This window comes from Ovis aries, chromosome 17 (assembly GCF_016772045.2).
Source record: "Ovis aries strain OAR_USU_Benz2616 breed Rambouillet chromosome 17, ARS-UI_Ramb_v3.0, whole genome shotgun sequence".
Lineage (NCBI taxonomy): Eukaryota > Metazoa > Chordata > Mammalia > Artiodactyla > Bovidae > Ovis > Ovis aries.
This window is the reverse complement of record NC_056070.1, coordinates 64,086,692-64,100,229: the sequence shown is the minus strand read 5'-3', so window position 1 is coordinate 64,100,229 and position 13,538 is coordinate 64,086,692. Positions and strand designations below refer to the sequence as shown.

Genomic DNA, 13,538 nt, shown 5'->3' with positions numbered 1-13,538 from the left:
GTCTTTTGATGCACCTGATCTCATTGAGTTCTCTCTCACATGCATTTTCATGGTTTATGCATGTCTCAGCGTCTCTAAATTAGAAGTTAAGAAACAGGCCGCAGACCCCAGAGCTCATGATGGGCAGAGCTGGGGGAGGAGAGCTCCTTCTCTGCTCCCTGTCTAGCGCTTCTCCCTTCTAGCTCTCTCTGCCAAATACAGCACCCCAACTGGCTTTTGCCACCTGCTCCTTTAAGAAGCCAGATAACACGATTACATAGATCCTAAAATGGCTCCCTTGTTCTCCTTACAGATTCTCTGAGTGATCCTGCTTCTTTTTCTATCTTGTCTGATTTTCTCCTGCCTGACCTCTTCCCGATTAAAAAGCTGGGGGAAAATGTCAGACTCCAAGCAAGTCACCAAGAGTAAACGGAAAGTGAGCTTCACCCCGAGTCAGGAGCCGATTCCAGCCTCAGACGGCTCCCAGGAGCCACCGCAGGAAGGCTGCAACAGCAGCCCTCTGCCAGAGACCCCTCGCCAGGCTGAGCTGGCCTCCCACAAAGGACCCCAAGACACCTGCCAGCAGAGGACCTCCCGATCACCTCCGCCGCAGAATCCCCAAGGAAACCCCCTCTCGTCTGATGACGCCTCCCCAGCTCGACAAGCCAACGGGTCAGGGACTGAAGGCCCGGAGATCCCAAATACCAATGACCTGTCCGTGCCAGCCAGGCCCCAGGGCCAGCGAGCCAGAACCCTCTCCAGAGAAGACAGGAAGCAGGCACACATCAAGAGACAGCTGATGACCAACTTCATCCTGGGCTCTTTCGATGACAACTCCTCCGATGAGGACTCTGGTGCTGCCCTGTTCCGACAGTCTTCCCGGAAGGGCAGCCGGGCCAGCCTGGGGACGCTGTCCTTGGAGACTGCTCAGGCCGCAGGCGAGACTGAGACCTGCGCCCCCGTTATAAGGTAACGCACACTCTGTCCCCATCACCAGGAGGTGCAGCTTTGGGGTGGGGTCTGCACGCTTCCCTGCGCAGCCAAGCAACCAGCTATGCCAGTGCTTTGAGGGTGGCTATGTGGCAGGCAGGAGACACGAGGCTCGCCCCCACCTTCCTTCCCTCCTCTCAAAATCATTTGTTGAGTATCTCCTGTGAGTACAGGGCTCCAGGCCAGGACACTGGCTTTCCAGAAGAGTGTGGTCTAGTTGGGGCAGATGACCTTGTATGTAACAACTAGTTATAATCTAAGCAGAAACAAGCTCAGGTTGGCAAGAGCCAAAGCAATGATGGAAACCCCAAGGGAAGGACTGTGTTCCTGCCTCCTGATGAATATTCATTTATTTGTTGATTCATCCAACAGATGATTAACAACTGTAAAACAAGTCTTCCTCCAGTGATGACAGCAGAAACGCAGGGGAATTCCCTGGCAGTGCAGTGGTTAGGCCTTGGTGCTCTCACTGCCCTGGGTATGGGTTCAATTCCTGGTCGGGGAACTAAGATCCCACCTCCAAAAAAAGAAAAAGCAGAAATTCAAATACTGTAACCACGTCCATCAAGTTGATTGTTGAAAACAAATACCTATAGGTCCATCCCAGGTGGGACTGTCCCAGGGATGCAGTCAGTGGCTTCGTTGTTTTTTTTTTTTTTTCTGGTTATTATTTTTTTTTGTTTGCTTTTTATAGTGAAGTAGCGAAACTACTATTGATTTATTTGGCTGCTTCAGGTCTTCATTGTGGCATGCAGAATCTTTTGTTGCTGCACAGACACTCTAGCTGTAGCTCATGAACTTAGTTGTTCAGGGGCATGTGGATCTTAGTTACCTGACCAGGGATCGAACTCACATCCCCTACATTGCAAGGTGGTTTCCCAACCACTGGACCACCAGGGAAGTCCCACTGGCTTTGTTTTTGTTGTTACTGTTATTGGACTTTGCCACCTCCCCTCCCAAATTACAAGTGGAATGCGATAGCTGCAGGTAGAAATCAAGGGAAACGCGGTGAGCAGACAGTAGGAAAGAGCCTCCATCAGCCGTGACCCCAACAGCCTGAAAGAACCTCTGCTGAGTTCTAGGGTTGTGGCCACGCGTTCTGGGAAACAAACTCACTCAGAAGGGCAATGCAGATGGTAGAGAGCGGTTGATTACACCAGCGGGCCCAGGGCAGAGTCTCCTCTTAGCCAAGGACCCCAGCCAGTTTTTGTGAAAACCTTATATACCCTAAGTATACATGCGCAAACCCACCTCCCCAAATTCCCTGATAATCAAAGTTAACCTGCGATTCATATGCCTTAAACCTAGGTAGTTAACAGTAGACAATTATCAACGCGCCTGTGGTCACACCCCCAATAAGCATAATAGAATGTATGATTCTATTTGGTTACACAGATAATTAGGGTATTCTTTTAGCAAGGTAGAGCCCTATAGCTCTTCCTTCCAGGGGCCTGGTTTTCCAGTTCGTATGTCGTTTCCATAGATACTGGGCATATAGATCAAGGTCCAGAGTCCGGCCCAAGATGGAGTCCTGCTTTCAAGAGAGAGCCTGTTCTGTTTCCTCCTTCATTACCCCCTCTTGATGCTCTTAACTCATAGTATGAGCATCATTCATGGGGATATATTGCACCCTGGCTCTCCAACCGCCAATTTGGGAGAACAACACCAACCTTTGGCTTACAAAGTTCATAGTTCAGTTCAGTTCAGTTCAGTCACTCAGTCGTGTCCGACTCTTTGCGACCCTATGAATCGCAGCATGCCAGGCCTCCCTGTCCATCACCAGCTCCCGGAGTTCACTCAGACTCATGTCCATCGAGTCCGTGATGCCATCCAGCCATCTCATCCTCTGTCGTCCCCTTCTCCTCCTGCCCCCAATCCCTCCCAGCATCAGAGTCTTTTCCAGTCTCTTCGCATGAGGTGGCCAAAGTACTGGAGTTTCAGCTTTAGCATCATTCCTTCCAAAGAAATCCCAGGGTTGATCTCCTTCAGAATGGACTGGTTGGATCTCCTTGCAGTCCAAGGGACTCTTAAGAGTCTTCTGAAACATCACAGTTCAAAAGCATCAATTCTTCCGCGCTCAGCCTTCTTCACAGTCCAGCTCTCACATCGATACATGACCACAGGAAAAACCATAGCCTTGATAGGCGGACCTTAGTCGGCAAAGTAATGTCTCTGCTTTTGAATATGGCTGTCTAGGTTGGTCATAGCTTTTCTTCCAAGGAGTAAGTGTCTTTTAATTTCATGGCTGCAGTCACCATCTGCAGTGGTTTTGGAGCCCCCCCAAAATAAAGTCTGACACTGTTTCCACTGTTTCCCCATCTATTTCCCATGAAGTGATGGGACCAGATGCCATGATCTTCGTTTTCCGAATGTTGAGCTTTAAGCGAACTTTTTCACTCTCCTCTTTCACTTTCATCAAGAGGCTTTTGAGTTCCTCTTCACTTTCTGCCATAAGGGTGGTGTCATCTGCATATCTGAGGTGATTGATATTTCTCCTGGCAATCTTGATTCCAGCTTGTATTTCTTCCAGTGCAGCGTTTCTCATGATGTACTCTGCATAGAAGTTAAATAAGCAGGGTGACAATATACAGCTTTGACGTACTTCTTTTCCTATTTGCAACCAGTCTGTTAGTTCCATTTCCAGTTCTAACTGTTGCTTCCTGACCTGCATACAGATTTCTCAAGAGGCAGGTCAGGTGGTCTGTATTCCCATCTCTTTCAGAATTTTCCACAGTTTATTGTGATCCACACAGTCAAAGGCTTTGGCATAGTCAATAAAGCAGAAATAGATGTTTTTCTGGAACTCTCTTGCTTTTTCCATAATCCAGTGGATATTGGCAATTTGATCTCTGGTTCCTCTGCCTTTTCTAAAACCAGCTTGAACATCAGGGAGTTCATGGTTCACGTATTGCTGAAGCCTGGCTTGGAGAATGTTGAGCATTACTTTACTAGCATGAGAGATGAGTGCAATTGTGCGGTAGTTTGAGCATTCTTTTGCATTGCCTTTCTTTGGAATTGGAACGAGAACTGACCTTTTCCAGTCCTGTGGCCACTGCTGAGTTTTCCAAATTTGCTGGCATATTGAGTGCAGCACTTTCACAGCATCATCTTTCAGGATTTGAAACAGCTCAACTGGAATTCCATCACCTCCACTAGCTTTGTTCGCAGTGATGCTTTCTAAGGCCCACTTGACTTCACATTCCAAGATGTCTGGCTCTAGATTAGTGATCACATCATCATGATTATCTGGGTCATGAAGATCTTTTTTGTGCAGTTCTTCTGTGTATTCTTGCCACCTCTTCTTAGCATCTTCTGCTTCTGTTAGGTCCATACTGTTTCTGTCCTTTATCGAGCCCATATTTGCATGAAATGTTCCCTTGGTATCTCTGATTTCTTGAAGAGATCTCTAGTCTTTCCCATTCTGTTGTTTTCCTCTATTTCTTTGCATTGATCGTTGAAGATGGCTTTCTTATCTCTCCTTGCTATTCTTTGGAAAGCTGCATTCAGATGCTTATATCTTTCCTTTTCTCCTTTGCTTTTCGCCTCTCTTCTTTTCACAGCTATTTGTAAGGCCTCCCTAGGCAGCCATTTTGCTTTTTTGCATTTCTTTTCCATGGGGATGGTCTTGATCCCTGTCTCCTGTACAATGTCATGAACCTCAGTCCATAGTTCATCAGGCACTCTATCTATCAGATCTAGGCCCTTAAATCTATTTCTCACTTCCACTGTATAATCATAAGGGATTTGATTTAGGTCATACCTGAATGGTCTAGCGGTTTTCCCTACTTTCTTCAATTTGAGTCTGAATTTGGCAATAAGGAGTTCATGATCTGAGCCACAGTCAGCTCCTGGTCTTGTTTTCGTTGACTGTATAGAGCTTCTCCATCTTTGGCTGCAAAGAATATAATCAGTCTGATTTCGGTGTTGACCATCTGGTGATGTCCATGTGTAGAGTCTTCTCTTGTGTTGTTGGAAGCAGGTGTTTGCTATGACCAGTGCATTTTCATGGCAAAACTCTTATTAGTCTTTGCCCTGCTTCATTCCGCATTCCAAGGCCAAATTTGCCTGTTACTCCAGGTGTTTCTTGACTTCCTACTTTTGCATTCCAGTCCCCTGTAATGAAAAGGACATCTTTTTGGGTGTTAGTTCTAAAAGGTCTTGTAGGTCTTCATAAAATCGTTCAACTTCAGCTTCTTCAGCGTTACTGGTTGGGGCATAGACTTGGATTATTATGATATTGAATGGTTTGCCTTGGAGATGAACAGAAATCATTCTGTTGTTTTTGAGACTGCATCCAAGTACTGCATTTCAGACTCTTTTGTTGACCATGATGGCTACTCCATTTCTTCTGAGGGATTCCTGCCCGCAGTAGTAGATGTAATGGTCATCTGAGTTAAATTCACCCATTCCAGTCCATTTTAGTTCGCTGATTCCTAGAATGTCGACATTCACCCTTGCCATCTCTTGTTTGATCACTTCCAATTTGCCTTGATTCATGGACCTGACATTCCAGGTTCCTATGCAATATTGCTCTTTACAGCATCAGATCTTGCTTCTATCACCAGTCACATCCACAATTGGGTATTGTTTTTGCTTTGGCTCCATCCCTTCATTCTTTCTGGAGTTATTTCTCCACAAAGTTCATAATACATTGTAAAATGCAGGGTCCACAGAGCAGAACTATCAAGGCAAGTATAACAATGGTAAATATAGTTTTCCACCAATCACCCTTTACCCAAGATAGTCCCAAAGTCCAGAAAGGAATGTTTTCATTTTACATGCAGGGTCCACAGAGCAGAACTATCAAGGCAAGTATAACAATGGTAAATATAGTTTTCCACCAATCACCCTTTACCCAAGATAGTCCCAAAGTCCAGAAAGGAATGTTTTCATTTTACATTGCTCTTATCTGTTTTTTTTTTTTTCCATATCATCTAAAGCAGCTGATACATTGCCAGATAAATCAGGAATATATACACAACATTCAACCTTAATTATAGCACAGGTCCCTCCTTGAACAGCTGTGAGCATGTCCAAAACCATTCTATTTTGAATTACTGCTTTTGTTACTTCTATGAAACTGGTGTTTACATAATATGTAACCCCACGAGCTGAGTCTGTTGACTGTAGATCTGGCTTACAGCAAGAGAGCAGGGAGAGATTATGATTGGCAAGAGAAAGGAAAGTCTCTTTTTGTCTTCCCAGAAAAGAGCAGAGTGATTTAAAATCTTCTTGGCGGAGCGGTGACACCCACCGGGGAAGTCCATCCATCACAGACAGAGGCATAGCCCCACATACCCAACAGTTGGAGGTGTTGTGAAGTCCGTGTAGGAATGTGCACGTTGATGAGGCCAGGCAGCAGGAGTTGATCATGTGGCTTCATCCTGAAGGGGCTCATCCGGGATCTTCTTTTCCTTCTTCTTCTTAAGGATGATCCTAGCCTCTTGAGGGTCAGTGGGGTCCCTCTGCGCAGTCCACTCAGCGTTTTCTGGGTCTGCGTGGTTTGCTCTCTTCACCCTCGTATGATGAATCCCAGGGGCAATACGCCACTTTAACTGCAGTAGGGGCAGTTAGAATAACAGGATAAGGGCCCTTCCGCCGAGGGGCTAGCAAATCACGTTTCCAATCTTTGACCCGTGCTTGGTCACCAGGCGTAAACTCATGAATCTGTTCCCAAGGCGGGAATGGCACCCTTTCTTGTACAGACTTAGTTACCTGATTTATTATCTCACCCAGTTGTTCCATCTGCTGTGAAATCTCATCCCCTCTACCTGAGGCAAATTTGTTGACACCTGTTTTATTATGGGAGGGGCCCTCCCATACACAGTTTTGTACAGAGAATAGCCATGGGACCATGGGGTCATCCTGAGTCTGAGCAGAGCCGTCGGAAGCAAGTCCACCCAGAAGCAGTCAGTCTCTATGACCCACTTGGAGAGTGTCTCTTTAAGTGTCCGGTTGGTTCCTTCCTCCATCCCAGAACTCTGGGCCCATATGCAGTGTGGAGTTTCCATTTTATGTTTAAAGTTTTGCTTACTTGTTGTACTAAATCAGCTACAAAAGCCGGGCCATTGTCTGATCCAGGGCTGGTGAAGTGAAGTGAAGTCACTCAGTCGTGTCCAACTCTTTGCGACCCCTTGGACTTGTAGCCCACCAGGCTTCTCCATCCATGGGATTTTCCAGGCAAGGATACTAGAGTGGGTTGCCAATCCAAATCTGGGAACCACTTCCCTAAGCAGGCACTGGGCTACTTCTGATGCTCTTTCAGTCCGGGTAGGAAAAACTCCTACCCATCCCGAGAACGTACATACCATGACCAGCAGGTAACAGTAGTGTCGGTGAGGTTTCATTTCAGTGAAGTCCACTTCCGGGTGTTCTAAGGGCAGCGTGCCTTTTAGCTGAATCCCTGGAGGTTTCTGTCTGTGCCGAGAGGCGGCATTAACCTGTGAGCAGGCAGTGCAGTTCTGAGATTCTGTCCTGCATTAGGGAACAGAATAAGAAATATTTTTGAATTAGCTCTTCCAGTTTATCATGGCCTAGGTGGGTTGCTTGGTGTGTTTAGCTTACCAGAGTGGGTGCCAGCTCCTCCGGTACCAATAATTTGCCACTTGGCAATTCCCACCATCCTTTTTCAGTCTTGATACCCCCTTCTGCTTTGGCTAGTTGGTTTTAGGCTTCAGTGTATTTTGGAGAGTCTAGCATTAGCTCAGGCAGCTCCGCCAAAATGAGAGCTTTAATAAGGGCCTCACTTGTCACCCCCAAGCCCTCGGCTACTTGTTTAGTGGTCTTATCTGCCAGTCTGTTTCCCCAAGGCTGGGGGTGGGTATCCTCTTTTTGACGTCCTCAGCAGTGTATGACTGCAACCCTTTCTGGTTCCCAGGCAGCATCTAATAGGGTCTTAATTTTTTCCTTATTTTTAATATCTTTTTCACTAGCTGTCAAAGGCCTCTCTCCTCATACAGAGCCCTGTAGTGTGGCAAAAGCATACCTGGAGTCTGTGTCAATGTTTGTCTTCTTACCTTTTGACAGCTGGAGGGCCTAGATTAGAGCATATCGTTTGACCCATTGAGGAGACCAGTGTGATGGCAGAGAGCTAGCCTCAACGATGGTTTCTTCCATGACTACTGCATATCCCGACAGTCATTGTCCTTATTTCACCAGGCTGGTGCCCTTGGTGTACAGGATCCAATCTGGGTCCGGGATTGGCTGGTCTCTCAAGTCAGGTCTGCTGGCATATTTCCTTGCAATCATGTGAGGGCCCACCTTCTCCCACAGGAAGGAGAGTGGCTGGATTCAGGGCCTGACAAGGCTCAGTAGTAACACGGGGGTTCTCACATAACAGTCCTTGGTATTGAGTAATCCGGGATGTCGACAGCCATTTATGGGGGTCCCCTCGCAGGAGAGCGTTGACCTCATGCGGGACTTTCACGAACAAATCTTGGCCCAAAGTCAGCTTAGTTGCCTCCTGGACCAGTAAGGCAACCACAGCAACTGCCCATAAGCATTCCGGCCACCCAGTGGCAACATTGTCCAGCTGATTAGAGATAAGCCACGGGTCTGTCCCGTGTCCCCATAGTCTGGGACAACACTCCCACAGCCACCTTGTCCTTTTCAGTCTTGTAAAGAGTCAACGGCTTTGCAAGGTCTGGCAGGCCTAAGGCGAGTGCTGATGTCATTGTACTGGATTTGAGTTCTATTACCAGTGGGACTTGTTTTGCAAGCCTGGGCGTGGGGGGAGGGCGGGGGTGGTGGTGGGGGGGTGCGGGGTTGTCTTCCACCCAGACCTCAGGGAATTGTTGAGTTAACTCTCTCTCTTGACTGTTTAGCCCGTCCGGTTTCCCTTCCGGGAGATCATGCAACCTCCATACATCTTGAGGGGTTACTGAGAGGAAGAGTAAATAGGTAGTTGAGCCCACTCGAACAATGGGTCTTTCATGGGGGGAAAGGTCACTTGTGCCCCCAATTTAGACAGCAAGTCTCTTCCCAACAAAGGTACTAGGCATTCAGGGATGTATAAACATTCATGAGTCACTTGGTGCCCCCCACCATCTGACATTTTCGGGGTAGGCTTGAGACACAAAGGCTGCATTTAGTCACCATCTGAGACCCAGCAGCCTCTGGCTGGGTCTATTGGTGTATAAAGTCTATAGGCCTCACACAGTCTTTCGCAGAACTCAGAGGGTGATTCGCTTTCCCTTTGAATCACTTTGGAGGGTTTTGCCATACTCATACTTTTCAGGCCCCCCTCTTGAGGCCTTGTAAAATAGCCGCCTGGTATCTCTCCAGGTGGCCCCTCCCTGCCTCTGTGTTACAGTCCCAGCGGGGCCTCTCATCGGGGTGGCTAGTTCTGCCCACCGCTGCGGGTTTGCAGTGCCCTCAGGTGCCATTGCTCTTAACCATTTTCTGGCCTCAGTTAGGATCCTGTGTCTGTCCTCAGTGCTGAAGAGGGAGACTAGTAGTTGGATTATGTCATCCCATGCAGGGCGGTGGGTTCAAAAAATAGTCTCCATTACCCTGATCTGGTAATAATAGGCTACGGGGGAGCTGACGGTGGTGGCTGTCTGTCCCCTGAACCGGAGGCTGCTGTAACTCTCTGAGCGGCATTTGTAGCGGGGGCCCTTTCCTCTGGCTCCTTAGTGGAGCGCAGCCTCTGTTTGATTCTGGTGTCTCCTTTGCCCTTCCTGTCAGTACTCACTGGGAGAGGAGAGGCGGGTATAGCTTGGGCAGTTTGACTGGAGCTGGATCCTAGTGGCTCCCAGAGGCTTCTACCTCCGGGAGAGCTGGCAGAGGAGCAGCGGCTGCTGCAGGAACTTCACCTGGCCCTGGATCAGGCATTAAGGTGGCCTCAGGTCCTGGTGGAGCACTGGGAGGCGGGCGTGTTGTCATCATCCAGTATGGGGGAGGGCATGTCATCCTCGTCCAAATCCTGCCAGATCCCAGAGGGAGAAGGGGGATCGGGATCTGCATGTCTTCACCTGCCAGTCAGCATGGCCGAACCAGAACAGCAGGTGGTCCAAGACTGTTTCTCCCTTAAAGTCTGTTCTGCCTTGGTGGGCTTGATCAAGTGCGGATGAAAACACAGATGGGTTAAATATCCCACGTCCCAGGCCATCTCCAGAAAAGCCAGTTCATACTCACTTATGTACCCTGCTCCTTCTAGCCTGACAATTCTGAGGGGGTCAAGAATTCACAGCAGACGAGACACCTCCTGGGGGAGGGTAGAATACAAGCACACAGGACCAAGTTTCTTCTCCTAAAAATCCCCTGGTGATCGCTGGTAATAATGTTCCCTGAGACGGTGTGGACTCACCTCCTAAATGACCTTCACAAATTTCCTTCCTAAGCCCTAACACACTCGTCAACCTGTGCACCAAGCAATCGCTGCCGCCTGCCTATTCCAGGCTCCTGTGGGTCCCCGCTCCTTCTAGTCCCTCCCAGGGGGGTGATCAGGCCCCCTCTTCCACCCTGCCAGGTGGGTTCCTCCTCACCTGAGCACTCAGTTCCCCTGCTGCCATCCACTACCTGCTATTGTGAGAGGTCCGGGCATTGAGAAGCAGAATCCTTCCAGAAGGGTGGGGCGCCTTCCTCCCTCTAGAAGATTCAAGCCACAAGGCCTCGGAGTAGTCTCAAATGGGACTTGTCTCCTCAAAGTGAGGAGTTTCCTGGGCAACGCACCAAATGTTGTAGCCACGTGTTTCCGGGAAACAAACTCACTCAGAAGGACAATGCAGATAGTGAAGTGCAGTTTATTACACCGGCGGGCCCAGGGCAGAGTCTCCTCTTAGCCAAGGACCCCGACCAGTTTTTTGGGTTATTTTTTTAACCCATCTGTGTTTTCATCCACACCTGGTCAAGCCCACCAAGGGAGAACAGACTTTAAGGGAGAAACAGTCTTGGACCACCTGGTGTTCTGGTTCGGCCATGCTGCCTGGCAGGTGAAGACACACAGATCCCGATCCCCCTTATATACCCTAAGTGTATAAGGGTCCCTGAAACTAGTCTGAACACAGGAAAAGAAAGATGCGATCAAAGTTAACCCGTGATTCATATGGCTTAAGCCTAGATAGTTGCTGCTACTGCTGCTGCTGCTAAGTCGCTTCAGTCGTGTCTGACTCTGTGCAACCCCATAGACGGCAGCCCATCAGGCTCCACCGTCCCTGGGATTCTCCAGGCAAGAACACTGGAGCAGGTTGCCATTTCCTTCTCCAATGCATGAAAGTGAAAAGTGAAAGTGAAGTTGCTCAGTCATGTCCGACTCTTAGCGACCCCATGGCCTGCAGCCCACCAGGCTCCTCCGTCCATGGGATTTTCCAGGCAAGAGTGCTGGAGTGGGGTGCCCACAGTGCAGTTATCAATAGGCCTGTGGTCATACCCCAAGAAGCATAATAGAATGTACGATTCTATTTGGTTACACAGAAAATTAGGGTATTCTTTTAGCGATGGGGAGCCCTGGGGCTCTTCCTTCTGGGGGCCTGGTTTCCAGTTGGTATGTCGTTTCCATAGATACTGGGCATATAGCTCAAAGTCCACAGTCCGGCCCAAGTTGGAGTCCTGCTTTCAAGAGCCTGTTCTGTTTCCTCCTTCACTTTTAAGCACATCGTGTGTGTACACTGTCAAAATGAGGGAAAGCGGGATGAGGAGACGGCCACTTCCATAGGCACCACGTTCCTGGTGAGCTTAACTTTTAACCCGGGTTACTGGAAGTGAGAAAAAAAATATTCCATAGCTGACTGAGCTCCACTCTGGTTCTGCCACCCCCCCCCCCCCACTGCGTGACCTTGGACGGGGTGCTGCGTCTGTAAAATTAAACAGGATAATGTGTATAAAGTATGCAGAGTCTGGTATACAGTAGGTGCTTAATAAGAAGTAGACTCCTCCTCAGCCCCTTTCCCACCAGCACCCACTTCATCCAGCACTCAAATTTACCCAGAACTTCCCTACTTCTACCTATAGTTTATATAAATTACCCATTTATCCTTCATAAACATGGTACAATGCTCGCAATGGATCCCTATTTTACAGATGAGAAAACTGAGGCTCTGAGAGGTGAAATAAATACTACTCAGCTTTAAAAAAACAATGCAACAGGGACTACCCTGGTGGTCCGGTGGCTAAGACTCAGCGCTCTCAATGCAGAGGGTCTGGGTTTGATCCCTGCTTAGGGATCTAGATCACAAATGCCATAACTAAGATCCAATGCAGCAAAATAAATAAAATAAATTAAAAAAAATAATGAAATAAGGCCATTTGCAGCAACATGGATGGACCTAGAGATGACCATATTAAGTAAAGTAAGTCAGACAGAAAAAAGACAAATATCTTATGATATCACTTATATGTGGAATCTAAAAAAAAAAAGGATACAAATGAGCTTGCGAAACACAAACAGACTCAGACATGGAAAACAAACCTATGGTTACCAAAAGGGAGAGCAGGGGAGGATATAAGTTAGAAGTTTGAGATTAACATATATATGTCTGCAAAGAGCTGGACACAGATATATATACACACACGCAAAGAGCTGGACACAACTGAAGCAACATAGCACTCATGCACGCTATATATTTAAAATAGATAAACAACAAGGACCTACTATATAGCACAGAGAATGAAATTCACTATCTTGTAATAATGTATAAAGGAAACAGATCTGCAAAAGTATATGTGTATAACTGAATCACTTTGGTGTACAAAAAACTAACACAACACTGTAAATCAACTATGAAAGTGTTAGCCACTGAGTCATATCCAACTCTTTGCGACTCTGTGACCGTAGCCTGCGAGGCTTCTCTGTCCATGGGATTCTCCAGGCGAGAATACTGGAGTGGGTTGCCATTCCCTTTTCTAGGGGATCTTCCCAACCCAGGTCTCTTGCATTGCAGGCAGATTCTTTACCATCTGAGCCATCAGGGAAATTATACCTCAATTTTAAAAAATGGTTTAAAAAAGAGGCAAAGTACCTTTTCTAAGATCACACAGCTCAGAAGTGGCAGAGCCAGGTTTTGAGGCCAGATCTGCTAGACAGCAGGACTCAGGTTCTATTGTATCACACAGTGTTCTCCAGTAATCTCCAATATCCTCTCCCCTCCAGACCCTGTTCTTTCCCTCATTGTGGCAATTTCAGCAGGAATTAGGGAAAAGCAGTTTATTAAACCAAGTTTAAGTCTGAGTGAACTCCGGGAGCTGGTGATGGACAGGGAGGCCTGGCGTGCTACAATTCATGGGGTTGCAAAGAGTCGGACATGACTGAGCGACTGAGCTGAACTGAACTGAAACCAAGTTACCCAAATGGATAAGCATCAGAGATTGTTAGACCTGGATGTCCAATGAGCTGGTTCTAAGCGACTTCTAAGGAGGAAGGATGGAGAGATGCATTTAGCGCAATGGTTCCAGCAGGAAATAAGATAGAAAATCCTAGCAGGGCGATTGGAAATGTGCAAATAAATAGGTAGACTGCAAGATAGTTTCCAAGTGTGTTCAATGCCGGGAAGGAAACAGAGCACAGAATAAATACCTGTGGGGTCTACTTTAGAGAAATGTGGTCAGGTCAGGCAAGAGCTCTTGGAAGAGGC

At 47.6% G+C, this 13,538-nt stretch overlaps 1 protein-coding gene across 4 annotated transcripts in view; it reads left to right on the top strand.

Annotated features, from left to right (window-relative positions):
- The window catches only part of ACACB (acetyl-CoA carboxylase beta), a 132,744-nt gene that overhangs the window by 33,457 nt on the left and 85,749 nt on the right, over positions 1 to 13,538 (top strand). For all 4 annotated transcript variants that reach the window (XM_060401291.1, XM_027956647.2, XM_060401290.1 and 1 more), the window contains one exon: positions 293 to 948. In XM_060401291.1, the coding sequence (XP_060257274.1) occupies positions 377 to 948 (572 nt within the window). In that variant the 5' untranslated portion in view covers positions 293 to 376. The remainder of the gene's footprint in view (positions 1 to 292; positions 949 to 13,538) is intronic.